The sequence below is a fragment of the Oryx dammah genome, unplaced genomic scaffold (assembly GCF_014754425.2).
Source record: "Oryx dammah isolate SB20612 unplaced genomic scaffold, SCBI_Odam_1.1 HiC_scaffold_1, whole genome shotgun sequence".
NCBI lineage: Eukaryota > Metazoa > Chordata > Mammalia > Artiodactyla > Bovidae > Oryx > Oryx dammah.
Window position 1 is genome coordinate 76,056,226 of NW_024070185.1, and position 20,893 is coordinate 76,077,118.

Sequence of the window (20,893 nt, forward strand, 5' to 3'; positions counted from 1 at the left end):
AGGCACAGAAAACAGTGGAGATGTTCACTTAAACAGGGAAAGCAATTTGGATCTTATCAAGTGGCTTTGGTCTTTGATTAATTCTCTTTTTTTGGATCAATCACTCAGCCAGTAAAGTCTTCAGACTTTCAGCTAGTAAAGTTTGCTGTTATGAATCCTATGTGAAAGTTTTAATATCTCAAAATTCTTGCCGATTCAGTGAGTTCCAGGATGATAAAACAAGGATGAGAATTGAATTCAATGTAAACAAAACTGCTTAAGGACAAATTTTTGGAGTAAAATAGCCTCAATGGCAAATAGAAATTTGATAAACTGCAGAATCCAATGGTAGAATATTGTTATTTACTGGCCTGAAGAAATTTGGATCAAAACAGATGAGTTTTCTTTGTATGTGTGTTTAACGGGGGGATGAGGGTACAGAAGTAGAAATCAGACTTGACAGAAGAAAGTATCTCACTGGTTGGACAACTGGAAAATTACTGAGAATGAAAAAGGTAGAGTAATAGAACTATTAACATTCAGGAAAAGGGCACCTTAGCCATTTAAAATATCATAGCAAGGTAAGAAAAATATGGAATAGCGGTTCAATTCTTTCATACTCATTACTTTGAGCAATTTACACATGAGGGGAAAAAGGAGAAAAAAATGATTGATTTCATACTTACTTTTGTTGGGTGCTTAGAAAATAGAAATGTCAGGGAAGTATACATTATGAGTCCTCCGAAAGACACCAGCTGCTGTTGGCCCAATTTGGCAGTGTCAAAGACCAGCCAGAGAATAATTCCCAGGATCAGGCAGCCCCATATCACCCTAAGAAAACCAGGAAGGATGCTTTGGCATCATTTATTGTGCTAACTTGGAAATTTAATTAGGCTTAAATGTATAAACAAAACATATTGAGTAACATACTAGCATTCGGAAATTATGCTTCTAGAAATTGCAAGAGACTCTCTTTGGGTGTAGCTAGAAAGGCACAGTCAAAAAATGAAGCAATGTATCCCCAATACTCCAAACTCTTGGATTCTTTGCTGGTGCAGTATTCATAAAGGGGTCAGAGAGAAGAAAGGAGGCCTAGAGAAGAAATCTGGTGATTTCTTCCTGAGAGCTGCTGGGAATTCTCTCCTCCATTTAGGGAGATGGGTGAAGCACTACCTTCTTCCTTTCAAGGAAGAACTTGAAATGTGTCCTCTGCATTGGGGGACCCACCCAAGCCTCAGAGAGCTAAGTTGGGTTTTAGACCTGGTTCTGACTCCCTGGAGAACCCAGTGGGCACAACAGGAGTGATTCAGTAAATGGCAGAGCTGGAGAGGATGCTCAGTTGGGATTGTACAACCCTGGTCATTAGGCCAAGAATGTGTGAACTTTCTTGCTAGATCCCATGTTGGCCATACTGAGGAGAATGCGTTCTGGGTCCTACCCTGAAGGGCCACCTGGAGACAAGGGGGCTCCCAAAGAGACAGGCTGAAAGAAAAGCCCTGAAAAGCCACCTGCAGGACAGGGGTCCTATAAGAGAGAGTTGATTTTACTAATTTAGAGATGCCCAGAGAGAAAGTCACCCCTTCGAGTCAGAACCATCCCAACTTTTGGACAACATTTTATCATTTAGTGGCACTTGAAATGAAGGCAGTTTGTAGGGGCATTTGAGCACATCTTGCATGAATCACTGCCTGATCTAGGCCTTCATGTCCTGCTTGTGAAATGAAGGATTTAAAAAAATTTTTTTAATGGATTATTCCCTAGGTTGTTTCTACCTTCAATATCCCATCAATGAGGAAGCAATTTCAGAATGAATCTATGGCACAGTGTTGGAAAAGACTAACATCCCTCTCAACCACAATAAAAGAACTGAGTGCATTTACCACTTCAGCCAGAACCAATGGCTGTCCAGTAGCCTTTGGCCTGGAGACAGGAACCTGGCTATCTGAGACTCATATTTGGCCATGAAGTGATCCCAGACCACAAAGAAGATGGCAACCACGGTGATCACGAAAAGAGGAAGGGCTCTGTGAAAGTTCATCACACAAGCTGCGATCACCAGGGCCAGGTAACCTGTGCAGGAAGCAAACACAGACAGTGAACATCACCAGTCAGCTGGAGGCCGGCCTCTAGGACTGATCTGGCTCAGCCAGGGGCAGGGCCCACCAGGAAACCATTGAACACAGTGGTGCTCTTGACATAGCTATTGGCCCTTCTGATGATAAGGATTGTATTGTGGGTTAAATTCCTTTATTATTATTATTTTTTATAGTCTCTCCAAGAATGCTAGAAGCACAGGGTGCCAGGTGTTTTTCTTAAGGAAACTTCTGAATTCACTGGGGCTCTTGCTTAGTGCGTGCACGCTAAGTCACTTTAGTGCTAAGTCTAACTCTGTGTGACACTATAGATTATAGCTCCCCAGCTTTTCTGTCCATGGAATTCTCCAGGCAAGAATACTGGAGTGGGCTGCCATGCCCTTCTCCAGGGGATCTTACCAACCTATTGATCGAACCCAGGTCTTCTGCACTGCAGGCAGATTCTTTACTATCTGAGCCACCAGGGAAGCCTCTTGCTTAGTACTACTTTTTCTGATACCCAGACCCAGTAGATGAGCTTCTACAGAGAAAGGCCAGGCACCAAAGCAACCACTGGCAAAAATTACTGAGTCTCCTGGTTTGTGGCCCAGATTGGCCTAAACTTGAGTAGGAAAATCTCTGAATGCCACAACATTGACATGCTGCAGAATCTCTAAAGGAAAGAGGTGGGTGATGACCAGCCTGATAGCTTTAGAAGAGGAGATTCTGGGATAAGAACACAAGGTTTTCCATTAAAAGTTGGCAAACATGGCTTTGTTTGCAAGTTAAATTTGGCCTGCTACTTGTTTTTGTAGGTGGCAAGTACAGTTGTATTTGTATATTTGTATTTGTAGTCTACAAATAAAGTTGCCTTGGCACATGGCCACACCATCTGCTTACTTTGTACTACAATGGAATAGCTGTGTGGTTTTTAGTATGGTCTGAAAAATACTATTTGGGCTGGTAGCAAGCAAGCAAGCATGTTTTCAACCCTGATGCTCCCTGTTCTGGCAGTGTGAGACCGGAAAACCACTGACCTCTTGGGGTCAGCCGTCTTGGACTAATGTCCATGGACTGGAGTGGGAGGGCTCACATTTTATAGACAGGAATGTTCTTTGAAATGGGCCCTGGAGCCCTGTGTTTGGAGGGAGTCAAAGCAGGACACCTGCTCATCTGTGAACACCCTGGTCCTGCTTTTAGGTAGGAGGAGAGGGCTTCGTGACCCTAAGCTCCTCCTTGTTCTGTGTTCATATAAAGCATTAATTGATCGGTTATATCACCCCTTCAATTAGGTTGCTGCCTTGTGATTATCACCATTTTTCCAGTTACCTGAATTTGCATTATCCAACCCTCAAATCCATACCACAATAACAAAGACCATGGGAGCAGGTGACCTAAAAAGTCAGCTGCTGGCTGCATAAACAGGACATAGGGCTTTCCCCTGGTGGCTCAGTGGCAAAGAGTCTGCCTGCAGTGCAAGAGACCTGGCTTTGATCCCTGGGTTGGGAAGATGCCCTGGAGGAGGGCATCACAACCCCCTCCAGAATTCTTGCCTGGAGAATCCCATGGACAGAGGAGCCTGGCAGGCTATAGTCTATAGGGTCGCAAGAGTCGGACACAACTGAAGTGACTTATCACGCAGAACAGCTATCTACCTGGGCATTTCAAGCCAAGACCCACCACTCAGGGGCTTTCTGGTGAAATTCTCTCCTCCCTGGATGACTGAGATGATTCAGGGAAGGGAAGACTTATTTGTTTTCTACAGAAAACTGATATTTGAGAGAACCTGGAAAAGAGACACTAGTATCCCATTCCCTTTTGCTATTTACCTGCTATTAAAATGCCCCAGATGATGTACCGAAGGATTGTTTTGTGTTCTCTACGAAAATCAGACATCCTCCCACACATCCTTTCCAGGCACCTGTAACAACACAAAGGCAAGAAGTAGGCAGATGTAAACACCACATACACGACATATCCTGGCACGTTAAAGCTATAGTAGATTAGGCTTTGTAAGTCATCAGGTAAACATATTCATGAGGTTTGTGTCCTACAAAATAGAAATAAGAAACTCATTTCATTTTAAACCAAAATCAGCCATGGTTTGGCTCAACCTTTGCTGAATGGATGTGCCAAGCTCTGAGAGATTATGGAGATGCAGAAAATGTGCTCCCAGAAATAAAGCAGGGGACAGGATAACCAACCAAAAGCTGAGAATGAGTCATAGGATGAGACTGTTTCTCACTAGGCTAGATCACCCCCTCTCTAGTGGAAGGGTGACTGTCTTCACAAGATGCTTGAAAAGTGAAGTAGGATTTTGGGGATTTGAGGGCTGTCAACCAATGGTTTGTGATATAGCTTTTCTCAGAAGGTTCTGGAATTGTTGATGTCTTTGTTTCTGCCCAGAGCTTTGTTACAGGGTGGTGTGGAGTGTGCAAGCCATGTGTGCATCTGGTCACTTCTTCCAAGGAAGATGGTGTACACCAGTAAGGGAGTCTGGAGAGGTCCCAGGGTGGTACCTGCAACAACTGTCCTTTCTTCTCCCGAGTGTTCCCAGTCCCTCATGCTTGCTTTGAACCCTGGCTTCCCTGCACACACCTCTTTCCTCAGTGTGCCTCCCAACGCAGGCCTCTCTTGTCCTACTTGAGGCTAAATGGAAGGAATTTACTTGCACATTTAATCATGACCACTTTCAGGCCATTGGACAGGATTTCTAAAATAACCCTTTCTCCTGTATAGAAGATTCACAATCTCCAGGATCTCAAAGGACTCAGCCCCCAGCTAGGACCTCCCATCCCCTTGGTAAACATTCTCCAGTTCCCCTCCCTCCAGCAGTCATGCCCACGTGTCCATGTCATAGTCCCCTTCACGGTTCAGGGCACTGCTCAAGCCCTTCACTTCCCCAAAGCCTTTTTGCATTTCCTCAGACAGAGGTAGTCCTCTGCAACCTATTCCTACTATCTCCTTTGATTATGTTTTGTTATGAAGCCTTGACTGACTGTAACTTCATGGAGAATAGATGTCTGAGCCCAACACCAGCAGCTTGGACACTGAGTGCTTGACAGGCCTTTGTTGAATTCTTAGATAAATGAAATGGGATTTCTTATTGCTTTTCTGGAACAATATTTTATAGCTGTGGGTTGGGACCCATTCATGAGTTATGAAGTTTGTCCCATAGTGCGTGATAACTGTCCTTAGACAAAAGAATAGGACATGTCAGAGTATATCACACATAGTGATGACAGGCATTATTTCATGAAAATTTTATCTTATGTATGTGTATGAATCGGTGTACTAATTAGTGACATTGTTCTAGAACATGTTGAGGGAATATAAGTACAATAAAGACTAAATTTTTCGTGGTCTAATTTAGGACAGGCTGCTGATACATTGTCCTCAGTTGTGGATATAGTGTTATAAAGCAGCAGCGTCAGACAGCAACATTCAATAGAGCACATCCATCTACTCCAGGTCAAATTTATCAGACTGTTTAATTGCAGGGAGTGTGTATAGTCCATTACAGCAACCTGAAACTGCAAAAAAAAGGAAGTGGCTAGAAATAGTTGCTTTGGCCATTTGGTTATCTAGGCTGAATGACTCCAAATCTTTTGGGGGTTGTTTTTCCATCCATTAACACTGATGAAACCTGAGTACCTCTGACCACCCAAGAGAATCTCTTGGCCCCAAGGGTCAGAGATTCTTGAACTAAAATGAGGATGAAACCAAATTCAGGTTTCCAACGTGGTAAAAATTCTTTTTAAAAAGAAAATTTTTGTTGGCGTTTAAGCTGCTTTACAATGTTGTGTTAGTTTCTGCTGTACAGGAAAGTGAATCACCTATATGTATACATATATCCCCTCTTTTTTGGATTTCCTTCCCATTTAGGCCACCACAGGGCACTGAGGAGAGCTGCCTGTGCTAAACAGTAGGTTCTCATGGTGGTAAAAATTCTTTACAATGCATATGTGACAAGAACTTTCAATCTGAATTTTGACCAGCTCTATCTTCTGATACACAACAAGTTCCTCAGAGACTCAGGACTTAACACCAAATTTAAACAGGAATTTAGAAAATTTACAAACACTTTAGTGTTATGATAGAGACAGTCTTGGACTAGGAATCAGAAGCTGAAATTTAAATTAGCTTTTTTCCAGCTGACAAACCCTTGGCTAAGTCTGGGTTTCATTTTTCTGATCCAAAAAATAAAAATAATAATTTGCCTCTCCTGCTAATGAGTGATAAGGACTGGAATATTTTCATGATACCATGAGGTAAGAGCAAGTTTGTTGGGACTTAAAGTGAATTGGGTTTTGAGCAATCAATTGCTCATTGATTGAACATTGAGAAGATGAATTAACTACTTTTGCATGGACTGGGGCAATTAGTTGGCAATTTACAGCTTTAATTAGAAGATTGTCCTGGATATTGGGTTCCTATGACATCAGCAATTTGAATTTATCACATTGATTATACTAGAGTTTCATTAATTTTTCTGAAAATGCTGTTAGGTGGGTAGTAGGGAGGGGAGATTGGTGGTGACTATCTCTGATAAATCATAATTAATGTTAAAAATTAGATGAGAATAAACAAGTGGCAAAACCACTTTGCTTAGGAGGTGCTGTGCTGTGCTTAGTCACTTACTCCACGGACGGTAACCCGCCAGGCTCCTCTGTTCCTGGGGATTCTCCAGGCAAGAATACTAGTGTGGGTTGCCATGCCCTCTTCCAGGGGATCTTCCCAACCCAGAGATCAAATCCAGGTCTCCCGAATTGCAGGTGGATTCTCTACTGTCTGAGCCACCAGGGAAGCCCAAGAATATTTCTATGGTTTGAACCTGTACCCTTTTCGATGTGTTTCTCGATCATCCTCCTCTTCTTCATCCTTTCTTAGAGAATCCTGCTCGATGGTGATGTGCTCTTCTACCTGGAAATCAAACATGGGGACAGAGATGGAATGATGAGAACGCTGAGGGTAATGGACTCTGATCTCTTTTGCTCAGAATTTTGGCAAGGAAATTTTTCCAAATTATTTAAATTACTTTAAAATTATTATGCAAGATTATGTCTCCAATTATCAACTGCTCAGAGATTTTTCCCCTTGTCCCCCAAAAATCTAGGTTCATTCATCTCTCTCTTTACTTAAAAGGAGCCATTGGTATTTTCTCCATTTCTTCAGCCAATTGGCTAATATCTCTGCTTTTAGTTCCTATCTCTACTGTAATCATTGAATTCCTGCTCTGTTTTCAGACAAGTGCTAAATGAAGTTAATACCACAGGCTACATAAATCTCCCTTTATATTCTGTCAGCCCCAGTTTCCAGAAAACTGAGACTAAGGCTGTTTTTATTTTCCTGGAAGCCCAAGGCTTGGTCTTCTGAAATGAACAGTAGCTCAGCATCTTCCAAAGCTGTTAAACTACCCTTGGGAACTAGGGTTCTTCTATCAATTGGGTTAAGGGGAAATATTTCCTCACTCAACTAGCCCTTGCTCTAGTTATTGAGTGATGTATATGCCTGGGCTTCCCTCGTGGCTCAGACAGTAAAGAATCTGCCTGCAATGCAGGAGACCTGGATTCAATCCCTGGATCAGGAAGGCACCCTGGAGAAGGGAATGGCTATCCACTCCAGTATTCTTGCCTGGAGATTTCCATGGACAGAGGCGCCTGGTGGGCTACAGTCCATGGGTCACAAAGAGTCAGACACGACCGAGCAACTTTCACCTTTTCTTTTTCGTACCTGCACTTTTTCTTTGGCGAGGGTTGGGGCGGGGGGAGTTGGGGGGGTGCAGCATGTGGGATCTTAGTTTCCCAACTAGGGATGGAACCCATGCCCCCTGCATTGGAAGCATAGAACCTTAACCACTGGACTGTCCTGCTGGGAAGTTCCAACCTGGGCTACATTTTATGAACAATCTTCACAAGTACTGTTGGAGCTCTTAAGCATCCATGACCCATTCTATTCTTGTGATGGTGGGAAGGATTTCCTACCACCCATCATTCTGTGATAATGTCTCAAACAGGTCCAGCTATTGTAAGCAAAGGCAAAGGAAGGTTGGGAGGGAGTAGGCAGCTGTTAAGCAGTTTTGAACGTGCTCAAGAGGTATAATGCCAAGTCTCAGACTTAGTTTGTTCTCAGATCCCATGAGGCTTTCATTTGTCTTTAACAACAACAACAAAACCCATGGAAATTAGTTTTTAGCATGTTTCTGAAAGGATCCTCAAAGATTATCTTGTCCTTTGAGGCCAAACTTCCATTATGCTCCTGATTTAGGCTCCCTCCAGGTCGTGGGAGGGGCCTCAGGCACAAGGATGGTTGTAATAGAGACCAGCTGAGTCCAGGCTGCAGCTGCAAAGGTCAGGGGTTCAGAGAAGCCCTTCTCATTTTCCCCTACCTAACACCAAGCCTGGCCAAGAGAAAAAGTTTGGTAAAATTTTCACGTAAATGATCTTCATCATTATTTTCTTTGAGTAAAATTGTCCCAAGTTACTTACCATATGGAATGTCTAGCATTTCTTTGTTTTCTCTTTTGGTTTTTCCATCCCCTTTTCATCTTTGAAACAAGACCAAAACAAAACAACAAAACCTTCCTGACCCCACAGTCATGGGACATCTACCCTCCCTCCTTCCCTTCACAGTCAAACCACTTGAAAGAACTGTCCTTACATTCAGAGACACTCCATATCCTGTTCACTTCTCAACCCACTGTGACCAAACTTTTACTGAGATGGCTTCTGCTAAGGTCACTGCCAAGGCCACCTAAGGACCACTGTGATCAAACCAATAGCTACTCCTCAGTCTTCATATTTCTATTTATAATAATACTTAATTTTTGTTTTTGACTTTTTTTGTGAAACAATGTTTAAACCAAGACTTTTAAGAGCATATTTATTTAGGCTCATAGCAAAATTGAGAGGAAGGTATAGTTTTCTCATATATTTTTGCCCCCTACCTCATGCAGCCTTTCCCATTATTGACTTCCCCACCAAAGTGGTACATTTGTTACAGCTGATGGACCCATGAAGTCTATAGTTTACATCAGGGCTCACTCTTGATGTTGTACATTCTATGGGCTTGATCAAATGTTTAATAACAGGTATCAACCATTATAATATCATACAGAGTATTTTCACCATCCTAAGAATCCCCTGTGCCTATTTGTCCTTCCCTCCCTCCCTCCCATCTTTCCTCCCATCTTGGAAGCCAGTGATCTTTTTACTGTTCCCACAGTTTGCCTTTTCCAGAATGTCATATCGTTGGAACTACATAGTATGGAGTCTTCTCAGATTGCTTCTGTTACTTAGTAATACACATGTAATGGTCTGCTATTTCTTTTGATGTCTTGATAGCTAATTTGTTTTTAGTGCTGAATAACATTTTATTGTCTGGATGGTTGCTTTTAGGTTTTGGCGATTATGAATCAAGCTTGTATAATCATCCATGTGCAGGCTTTTGTCTGAAAAGAAGTATTGTCTTCTCTCTCTCTTTTTTTTTGGTTGAAGAACACTTACTGATATGAACACTTTAGAATATATTAAGTGAAATAGACAATTACCAAATAATATAAAAGCACAATCCCAATATACCTGACATGCACATAGATATATATGTAACTTGGATTGAAACAAGCTATATTCCAATATGTTAGACACTGATTTTTTTTCTGGAATTACAGTTCATTATTTGTCTTCCACATTTTGCTGCAATAATATTTCAAATTTTCTACTTCAAATAAGCTATTTATTTATCATGAGCAAACTCCCCCTAAAATATGGCACCCAAACAAAATTACTTTTTAAAGGATGATATACATGGGTAATTTGCACCCTTTTTAGCAGCAGGTTTTTTTCAAATGAGATCCTGACACCTGTAGCTTATATAATTCTGTACATCAACTACACTTCATAAACATTTAATTAAAAAATCTATAATCAGTGAAAATATCCTTCAAAAATGAAGACATAATACAGATATTTTCAGGCAAACAAACAAACAAAAAAATAAGATCCTACCCAGAATTCAATATATAAAAGAAATAAGAGGTTTTGTCACAGAGCACCTCAACTTGCTGTGTACACTTAGATGTCATTGAGGAGCCCTAGGGTTTCACAAACACAGTTTTAGAACCGTGTCTTTGAACCTTCCTCTTGTCTGCCTCATTTACTTTAAAATTGAGATGTTTTTGTTGAAGCCAGTGCTTTCTGTCTTGGGATGGAGTTTGGAATGTGCAATCACGAAGTGTCAGAGCAAGCTTGGGTACCCTCTCCATCAGAGAGAGCAGGTGTGTAAACACAGAATCTTGTTTGTGCATATGCAGTTTCCTCATGACCCTGCCATAGCCACCCCAATTACCATTTAACTTGCTCCTCTGAGTGCCAGACTTTCAGTCCCCATAGCTGTTGCACAGCAGTTGCCATGGTGACAGATTCACTCACTGTTTTCCAGTCATACCTGTTTGCCATTTTCATGCTCTCTGTTTTGCACAGCTCTGTTCCTTAGTGAGTGGTCATTTCCTGATGTGTTCTGGTTTTCAAAGCCATCTTCATCATTCTAAGAAAAAGTACAGGATTGCAAAAGTAAAATTTCAGAGCCAAAAAACAAATGTTCTTTCAATGAATGATACCCAAAGACTTTTGAGGGATGAGACAACAAAGACGAAGTGTTTAGATGAGTCAGCTGATTAAAGAAAGAAACAATGAATCTTAGTACTTAAAGAAATAGAAATGACTTAAAAATTTTGAAAATTTACTGTCTGTAAAAGCCACATAAGGAAAAAGATTATTTCAATCTAGAAATATAAATCCTTTTGTCTTCTTTCCTTTTTTTTGGCTGTGAAATCTTAGTTCCCTGACCAGGGATTGAACCTAAGCCCCTTGCAATGAAAGCACAGAGCCCTAAATACTGGACAGCCAGGGAGTTCTCTAAATCCTTTTGTTTTCTAATATAATCTAATGGTATATATGGTTGCTGGTACCAAAAATATGTTTTAGTTAAAAGTTTAGATGACTTATGTTTCACATATTTTTTCCCTGAAAGATATGAATACTCTAAGTACAAGACTAACAAAAACTTAAATGTTTTGCATTTTCCACTTCTTTGATTATACATGTTCCTGATCAGTTTCTCTGCTTTTAATCTTTGTTTCCTTCAGATCTGTATATAAATTCCTTCTATGCTACTCTTTCTACATTATCAAATGAGACTCCTGGCCTCTGGAGTCAGTTGCACACTCCTCAGCACAGTTCAGGGTTGCTCAATCCTGTTCATTCGTCTTACTCTGCTCCCCTTGCAGGCACCATGAAGGAAAATCCAGCCAAACAGAACCATGTGCCCTTCTCCAGGCCCAGATTAAGTTCTCCTGCCTTGTGTTTTCTATCCTGCAAAACATCCTATAAAATATTAGCAGTTCCTTCTAAACAAGATTTAAAGTTAAAGCATGGTTCAACTACGAAAGATGATGATCTGAAAAATGCATGTGTTGCACTGAAAGTCATTACCTATATTTGAAACATGCATGATTTTTGTTGGTGTTGTTATGATGGAAAAGATTGGTGTCATCCAACTTGAAGAAGACAGATGGAAGAAAGATGCTGGGACTAGGCTATGTAGCCTTCCAACAAGCAGAGCTGAGATGAGAGTGCAGCTTTCCAACCTCCTTTTCAACACTTCACACAGACTTTCAAATTATAAAATGAAACAAAATATAGCTAATTGTGGGCTGGATAATTTTATTCTTAGACGTTGGATTTGTGAGATGTTGAGCTATTTCAAATCCTGAAAGATGATGCTGTGAAAGTGCTGCACTCAATATGTCAGCAAATTTGGAAAACTCAGCAGTGGCCACAGGACTGGAAAAGGTCCGTTTTCATTCCAATCCCAAAGAAAGGCAATGCCCAAAGAATGCTCAAACTACTGCACAATTGCACTCATCTCACACTCTAGTAAAGTAATGCTCAAAAATCTCCAAGCCAGGCTTCAGCAATACGTGAACCGGGAACTTCCAGATGTTCAAGCTGGTTTTAGAAAAGGCAGAGGAACCAGAGATCAAATTGCCAACATCCGCTGGAACATCGAAAAAGCAAGAGAGTTCCAGAAAAACATCTATTTCTGCTTTATTGACTATGCCAAAGCCTTTGACAGTGTGGATCACAATACACTGTGGAAAATTCTGAAAGAGATGGGCATACCAGATCATCTGACCTGCCTCTTGAGAAACCTGTATGCAGGTCAGGAAGCAACAGTTAGAACTGGACATGGAACAACAGACTGGTTCCAAATAGGAAAAGGAGTACGTCAAGGCTGTATATTGTCATCCTGCTTATTTAACTTATATGTAGAGTACATCATGAGAAACGATGGGCTGGAAGAAGCAGAAGCTGGAGTCAAGATCAAGCTGGAATCAAGATTGCCGGGAGAAATCTCAGTAATCTCAGATATGCAGATGACATCACCGTTATGGCAGAAAGTGAAGAGGAACTAAAAAGCCTCTTGATGAAAGTGAAAGAGGAGAGTGAAAAAGTTGGCTTAAAACTCAACATTCAGAAAACTAAGATCATGGCATCTGGTCCCATCACTTCATGGGAAATAGATGAGGAAACAGTGGAAATAGTGGCAGACTTTATTTTTTGGGCTCCAAAATCACTGTAGATGGTGATTGCAGCCATGAAATTAAAAGACGCTTACTCCTTGGAAGGAATGTTATGACCAACTTAGATAGCATATTCAAAAGCAGAGACATTACTTTGCCAACAAAGGTCCAACTAGTTAAGGCTGTGGTTTTTCCAGTGGTCATGTATGGTCAGCAGCAGGGTTTGCTCTTGGAGGTGTGTCTTGACCCCTAGCTGTTTTTCCCAAATGTGACAAACACTCGGCTCATTTTTCCTTTGCCTTTTTGGGATGGGTCCAATCTTTCTCCCATCTCTTCCCCAACTAGCGTTTTTAGATTGCACTTCATTCCAAGTAAGGCTGCAGATAGATAAACAGTGTCAGATAGGTGCTTTTATCTTTTCAAGAAATGTTTCCTGTTAGCCTTGTCAGGTATGACATTGATTTGAAAAAGAAACAAGTGTATGAGTTTGATTATTTTTAGCCATGTAGGATCTTCCACCAGGGATGGACCCGTGCCCCACTGCACCACCAGGCAAGTCCCTCTGTGAGTTTCATTTTAACTTTAGACCTCTGGCTGGCCCCACAGATCTAGGGGGAAAAAGTACAATTCCAACTTGTAATGTATGTTCCAAACCTGCAACTCCTGCTTGGAAGGCAGATTCTTTGCCTCTGAGCCATCTGGGAACCCCTTATTGAAACATAGGACTGTATAAACGTGAATAAAGTCTAACTTCCAGCACCACCTGATATATGCATAAAAGTGTTGTGGCCAAACTGCTTTTTTTTGTGTGTGTTACGAATGCTTACACCTTACTTTAGCCCAGCTCCTTGCTTATAACTTTCATGAGTGCTGAAAATTTGCTTAATAAGAAGCTAAAAATAAAACCCAACAGGAGTTGGAAAAAAGGACCTCGGTAACTGAGAGGGCTTGGTCCTTTGGGTCCCTAAATACACAGGGGACACAGGGCAGGTCACATCTTTCTACCACTCTGTCCACCCATCTACACGACAGTTTCGACTTGGCGTTCTCATGGTCCCTTTCCAACTCCTATCATTTTCTGGCTCCAAGAGCTTCTGCTTCCAGGTGCTGATTACTCCTGCCACCTAGTGGCAGAATTGGAGACTTCCTTTAGCAGCTCTGGGCAGGATGGAGCGGACCTTTGTAGGGTTAATAATGCAAGAGGAGAGGGGCGGGGGTGGCAGTGTAGGGGTTGAGTGAGGGGTAGAGTGGGCAACTCTGGACATGTAATGGGATTGTTTTACTCCCACTATAGTACATGCTTGGGCTTTTCAGCGTTGTTCAGAAGAACAATATCTCCCAGTTGGGGATTTTCAACAGAAGCAAAGGTGTTTATGGGTGTTAATTGGTGCCTGAAAAATGACCCTTAAAATACCCTTTATCTGCTTCTTTTTAAATTGGAGTCCTACGTGCTATAATAGGTGGACCATAATTACTTCTTAGCCCATTGTTGTTTTTTTCCCTCCCATCTATTTAGCAATTAGGATTGAAAGATATCAGTACACTGGACTCCTACAACCATGACTGTATTCTGAGGGCATACCTGCTCCCTGAATAGGTAACAACGTTGTGGGTGTGGTGTATGAGTACTTCTAAGCAATTTACAGCACAGTAGTTTTAACTTCTCTACTTAACCTTAGTGGCTGTGTGTCCTAAGGGGATGATCTTGGATTGGGCCCCGCTGGAGGGCAGATCCTCGAGCCAGGAGTACTTGGTGTTCGGGCTTGTTCCCCTACCTTGTCTTTTTAATCTTGCGTTTCCACGTGGTTCAAGCAAATAGAGATCCACCGTCTGTGCAGGGAGTACAGAGGGACAGAAGCCTTTTAAGTTAATTTCTTCCTTTCATTCAGTTGCTAAACCCCCCAACTTCTAGAACATAGTCCTGAAAACTGAAATCACCCTCCTCCCCACTGGCATCTATTTGTGGATGGGAGGGGTCTCCTATAGAATTTTAGCTGAATACATCACCACCCAAAATAAAGGTGACAATTGCAAGCTTCCCTTTTAACTAGATTCTGGCCAATGAAATGTAAATAGAAGCGGAGCCCTGAGTTGGGCAACTTGGGGATGCTCCTTAAGAGATGGCTGGCAGGTCCTCTTTATTCCTTCTAGACTCTCCTCTGTCCTGCTGCCTGCTGGTGGATGGTTCCAACTGGGTCATGAACACAAAGGCCGCATCCTTGTGATGTCAAAGTGGTGAACTAGAGGGGCCTTGGGCCCCTGGAAACCTTAGCTCCCACTCTGCCTCTGCACAACCCACCTCCTGACTTACCTGCAGGAAACACACTTCTCCCTTGTTACTTTTGGTTTTTGCTTTTATGTACACCTGAGCTTACATAATATTTAGTGGGTTTAAGACACTGCATGAAACCTTTACAGCATTTTGCATTTGATCTATAGAGGCCTGTGAGGTGACTATTGGGATCACCCTTTTTACAGATGAGGAAACTAAGGCAAAGATAAGTAAATTCCCTGACTCAGGTTGTACAATCAGAAATACAGGAGATGGAATCTGAGTTAAGACTTTCCAACCTCAGGCCATAATATATTCGTAGAGTTTAGCCAGTGGGCCAGGGCCTTTTGGCCTTTGGAATGTCTAAAGACATAGTAGTATACCTACAGATTGAATTCCCCTTCAATTAAGAAAGCCCGATTTGGACTATAGCTATTAACATTAGATTAGAGTAGAAATTGGAGAAGGCAATGGCAACCCACTCCAGTACTCTTGCCTGGAAAATTCCATGGATGGAGGAGCCTGGTAAGCTACAGTCCATGGGGTCCCAAAGAGTCGGACACGACTGAGCGACTTCAGTTTCACTTTCAGAGTAGAAATGACAGAGATACTTAAGATTCCAGAAAGGCTGGGGTCATTTTTAAACTTATTTTAGGTTCTGGTGGTCATTTCTTATGCCAGCATGATGGCCTTCCTACCTTAGACAGATTCTAAGTCAACTTTGCCCTTTAAATAACATGAGTGGGCACTCCTGCATTTGTGGGCAGGTCATGTCTCCATGGGGGGCTTCCCTGGTGGCTCAGATGCTAAAAAATCTGCCTGCAATGTGGGAGACTCAGATTCAATTCCCGGGTCAGGAAGATTCCCCTGGAGAAGGGAATGGCAACCTACTCCAGTATTCTTGCCTGGAGAACTCCATGGACAGAGGAGCCTGGCGGGCTACAGTCCATGGGTTTGCAAAGAGTCGGACACGACTGAGCGACTAAGCACAGCATAGCACATGTCTCCATGATGAGTGTAATATTCTTTCTTCTTCTAACCATGCCTGCTCCACTCACTTGGTCTCTCTCTCCCACTGTGCCCCTGACTGAACCAACACGGCTTCCATTTCTCAGCTGCAGTGTCTCTATTGAGACTCAGTATCACTATGCCAGGAGGGCCTTTCTTTCCACTTTCCTTATACAAACTGCTCTGGCCTCACGTGCTCTGACTGGGGAACTGACCTTGCTGAGGGGGGCACAGCTTGGCTGAGACCTGGAGCAAGAATGGAAATCTTCCAAGGAGACTTTGAGCCTAATCTTTGGCTGGATGTAGAGCATATAGGTTTATCAAAGATGAGATTTCCCAGCAGGCAAGGTGATGTTGACAAGGAGCTCCAGGAGTTGCTGTGAAGTTCCTTAATTTGTTCTAGGGTTTGGCATTACATAGCAAGTTTTAGGGGGTGTTTGATAATATACCTTGGGTGGAGGGTTTTATACTGCCAAAACAGATTAGATTGGTGATTTAGGTTGCTTATTTTATTTTCCATGTATTTAATATGTATATAAGAGTGTGGTGGTAGTGGTGGTTTAGTCGCTAAGTTGTGTCTTACTCTTATAACCCCATGGACTGTAACCCGCCAGGCTCTCTGTCCATGGAAATTTCCCAGGCAAGGATACTGGAGTGTGTTGCCATTTCCTTCTCCAATATGTGTGTATCTATTTCCAAATCTCTGTCTACCTTTAATGCAAACTTCCTCAAAGTGTCGTTCATGCTATGCAGCCCAGGCCCTAGGCATAGAAACTGGTTTTCAGCTATACAGGCTAGTTGTATTTTCTCAATAGGATACCACAAAGGCCCACAGCAAAACCAGATAGTGGACAAAGCAGACTGAGGGTTACTGCTTTCCTTGTTTTGATTTAATCCCCGTGTTTCCATACCAACACCTGAGAGCTGAAGGACATTTACCTGATTTATCTCTGTGTTTGTTTCCGAAGTACCTGGTGTTTGGCAGAAATACTCTGTAGCTGTGCTGGGGGAGATATATGCTTGGAGAGATATACAGTGGTCAATCACTCAGAGCTGGCTCTGAGGCGACCACAGGAAGGCACCTGCAAAGATGAAACCTGGAGGTATCCAAGGGTTACCTTTGCTTCATCACCCAAAGCTGGGATTGGTACTCTGCTAGGTGTAACTGGTGGAGAAGGAAATGGCAACCCACTCCAGTGTTCTTGCCTGGAGAATCCCAGGGATGGGGGAGCCTGGTGGGCTGCCGTCTATGGGGTCGCACAGAGTCAGACATGACTGAAGTGACTTAGCAGCAGCAGGTGTAATTGGTGCCGTGTGCAAAGGAGCATGGAAGACTGAGCATGCCCTGGTTGCCCCTGGAAATCTCCACCCCTTTCCTAGAGCCCGATGACCTGTCTGCCTCCTGGTCCTGGAATTCCCTGACTGCTCTCCCTCTGGGAAGAAGGTACCTTTAGAATATGACCTCCCCTTCTCTATTCTCTGGCAAAGCCTGTCTTGCTTGCACCAAACTCAGTTTCATTATTGGCAGCATAAACCTTGGCAGCAAAGAACTCCCTGACCAAGCCAGGAGTGCTTCAGTTTGACTAAAGCCCCAAGAGGGGTGGCCTTGTGTCTAACTTGGTAACAGAAGCAACAATGTGGTACATTCTGAGAGGCAGGACACCTTAAATATTGCCACAGGTATTGAAGTCCAAATGCCTGCAGTGAAAATTGGGAACATGATGTCATTTGGACTTGGGACTGGGTAAATCTGTATTTTACCCCCTGGACTCTGAGCTGAGCAGCCAGATACTCTGTCCTTTGTTCTATGATGAGTACCAAGTGCCCAGCACAGTGCCAGGCTCAGAAGTGCTCAGTGACTGTTTTAGAATCATGCACTAACAGATAAAATGAGTGGTAACCCACTTGAAGTGACTCAGATGGTAAAGAATCCGCCTCCAATGCAGGAGACTGGGGTTTCATCCCGGGGTCAAGAAGATCCCCTAGAGAAGGGCATGGCAACCCACTCCAGTATTCTTGCCTGGAGAATCCCATGGACAGAGGAGCCTGGTGGGCTACAGTCCATGGGTTTGCAAAGAATGGGACACAACTGAGTGACTAACACTACCAGTGGTGGGGGCTAGCACAAGACTGCTCTCTCTCCTTCCTTAAGAAGGTCGTCTTGTGTTCTGATATTCTTAGCCTTAAGTGTCGAAGTGAAGGTGTCAGTAATACATCTCCAATTTCAGCTGCTTTTCTGAGTTTTTTCAAGTGATCTAACCTTTCTGTATATATTTCTCTGAAAATGGATTAGGACTAGACTCCAACCAGTCCATCCTAAAGGAGATCATTCCTGGGTGTTCATTGGAAGGAGTGATGCTAAAGCTGAAACACCAATACTTTGGCCACCTCATGCGAAGAGTTGACTCATGGGAAAAGACCTTGAAGTTGGGAGGGACTGGGGGCAGGAGGAGAAGGGGACAACAGAGGATGAGATGGCTGGATAGCATCACTGACTCGATGGACATGAGTTTGAGTGAACTCCAGGAGTTGGTGGTGGACAGGGAGGCCTGGTGGGCTGCGATTCATGGGGTCGCAAAGAGTCGGATAAGACTGAGCGACTGAACTATAGAGCAACTACTTCAAATAGTAACTTAAAATTCCAAAATGCAATACAAATAGATCATAGGCAATGACTCAGCATAAATCTCAGGCAACTGCTTCTTGGGATATTGATAAATTATCTATATGAATTGTGGCTGCATTATGATTAAAAAGCTTGAGTTCCATAGTCACACTTTGGCTCAAATCCAGCCTTAATTTCTTGAGGCCTCATACTCTATTACATGGGAATGCAGCATTCTTTACCTAACTAGGGGGGCCGTGTGACCAGTCTGGTGCCACTCATAGTGAGTACTTATTGACTTTCTTTTTTTCTTCATGTTAATTTTATGGTTTAGTTTGCTACTTGCTTGCTAGTTCTGGGGCATTTAGTCACTTTGTCCTCTTATCAAAATTTGGCTTGTAAAAGTCAACATCTGTTTTGTGAATCTAATTTCTTCATATTACCATTATTACCCCCAACCACTTATCCACCTATCTATCATCTATTAAAAAAATCTACAAATGTCAACTATTTTAAGACTATTCCTGGGACTTCCCTGGTGGACCGGTGGTTAAGACACTGCCTTCCAAGGCCAGGGGCATGGGTTCAATCCTGGATTGGAGAGCTAAGATCCCATATACTTTGAGGTGCAGCCAAAATAAAATAAAATTTTAAAAAGGCCATTACTTTCTAATATTTTCTTCCAAGTTGCATGAGCATTGCCTTGGAATGGTTGCATTTTCAAAGGCAGTATTCCAGAAGCCTATAAACTTTACCTATTGCTCCTGACCCTCTTGACTCATGCAACATCTGGCTCAAGTCTTGGGTTTACGTAATCCTTAATGTGAGGTGATGCGCACTGGCTAGACTGCTCCTCTGTGAAATGTTTCAGTTTTTCCTGCCAAGCCTGTGTGGGTTGACAGATTGGGTGCAATATTGTGGGAGGAAAGCACCTGACCAGCCCGGGGCTCATTGTCACATTGCCCTGGCACAGTCCTTCCTCTGAATGTTCTAATGGGAGCTCTGAGTTGGGCGCAAGGTGTCAGGGCTACAGAACACTGATGACATTCTCCCCTCATGATCTTTGTGAGCCAGAGGCAAGGGGAACCTCTAAGGACAGAAATAGAAGGAAAAGTAGAAAGAGGCAGAGTTCTATACCTGGAGGAGAAAAATTAGAGTAAGATTTTATTTGTTGGATTAAAAAGAATACATTTAAACATGTAAATACTCAGGGACTATGACTTCTGTGAACTTTCTTTTTAAGAATTTCTTTTGACGTGGACCATTTTTAATGTCTGTATTGAATATATTACAAAATTGCTTCTGCTTTATGTGTGCTTTTTTTTTTTGCTTTAAAAAAAATTAATTTATTTATTTTAGTTGAAGGCTAATTGCAATATTGTGGTTTTTGGCATTCATTGACATGAATTAGTTTTTTGGCCATGAGATATGTGGGATCTTAACTCTCTAGCCAGGGGACAGACTTATACCCGGTGCATTGGAAGGTGAAGTCTTAACCACTGGACCACCAGGGAATTCCCTGGTGAGCTTTGCTGAGGAAACTTCTCGAGAAAAAAATAGCCAAATGGAGAAATTTTGGCAAAACAAGTGATAGTATGTTTTGAATCTTTTTTTTATGAATCAAAACCCAAAACAATTTAGGGATTAAGATTCCAGAACAAATTATAAACATTACAACCCCTACTAATGTAGAAAAAATGATCAGAGCACCGCTTGAGGGAGGAGGAAATAAAAAGATCAATGGTAGGGTAAGTAGGCCTGTTTCCTCAATGTTTAATTTCTGGAACTGGAAGAGTTTTTAAGTAGCAGTGTTTAAAGTAGAAAGGTAAATGCTAAAACATATATAGTCAGCTAAAATCAAGTGATGGAAGAGAAGGAAATAAAATAATGGAAAGTAGAAAATATACAAATTCTGTGATCATTCACAATTTTAAGTTGGTTATAGAAGGAACCATTAAAATTAAAAAAAAAAAATCTTCATAAGAAACCAAGCAAAAATAAACCAAACCAAACAATGAAAAGATTAAAAAACAATTACAAACTGAAATATGATGAGAGGAGTTTTTTTTGGAAAGTCACTCAGTTGTGTCTGACTCTTTGTGGTAGTATGCAGTCCATGGAATTCTCCAGGCCAGAATACTGGAGTGGATAGCCTTCCCCTTCTCCAGGGGATCTTCCCAACCCAGGGACTGAACCCAGGTCTCCCACATTGCTGGCGGATTCTTTACCAGCTGAGTCACAAGGGAAAACCAAGGATACTGGAGTGGGTAGCCGATCCCTCTCCAGCGGATCTTCTCGACCCCAAGAATTGAACTGGGGTCTCCTGCCTTGCAGGAGGATTCTTTACCAACTGAGCTATCAGGGAGAGGAGCGAA

The 20,893-nt window shown here is 42.3% G+C and overlaps 1 protein-coding gene across 2 annotated transcripts in view; it reads right to left on the reverse strand.

Annotated features, from left to right (window-relative positions):
* SLC28A3 (solute carrier family 28 member 3) overlaps window positions 1–20,893 on the reverse strand; it is a 65,660-nt gene that overhangs the window by 25,631 nt on the left and 19,136 nt on the right. For both annotated transcript variants that reach the window (XM_040244714.1, XM_040244706.1), the window contains 5 exons: window positions 10,497–10,595; window positions 6,892–6,974; window positions 3,881–3,972; window positions 1,860–2,049; window positions 666–810 (listed from right to left, as the gene is read on the reverse strand). In XM_040244714.1, the coding sequence (XP_040100648.1) occupies window positions 666–810; window positions 1,860–2,049; window positions 3,881–3,972; window positions 6,892–6,974; window positions 10,497–10,595 (609 nt within the window). The remainder of the gene's footprint in view (window positions 1–665; window positions 811–1,859; window positions 2,050–3,880; window positions 3,973–6,891; window positions 6,975–10,496; window positions 10,596–20,893) is intronic.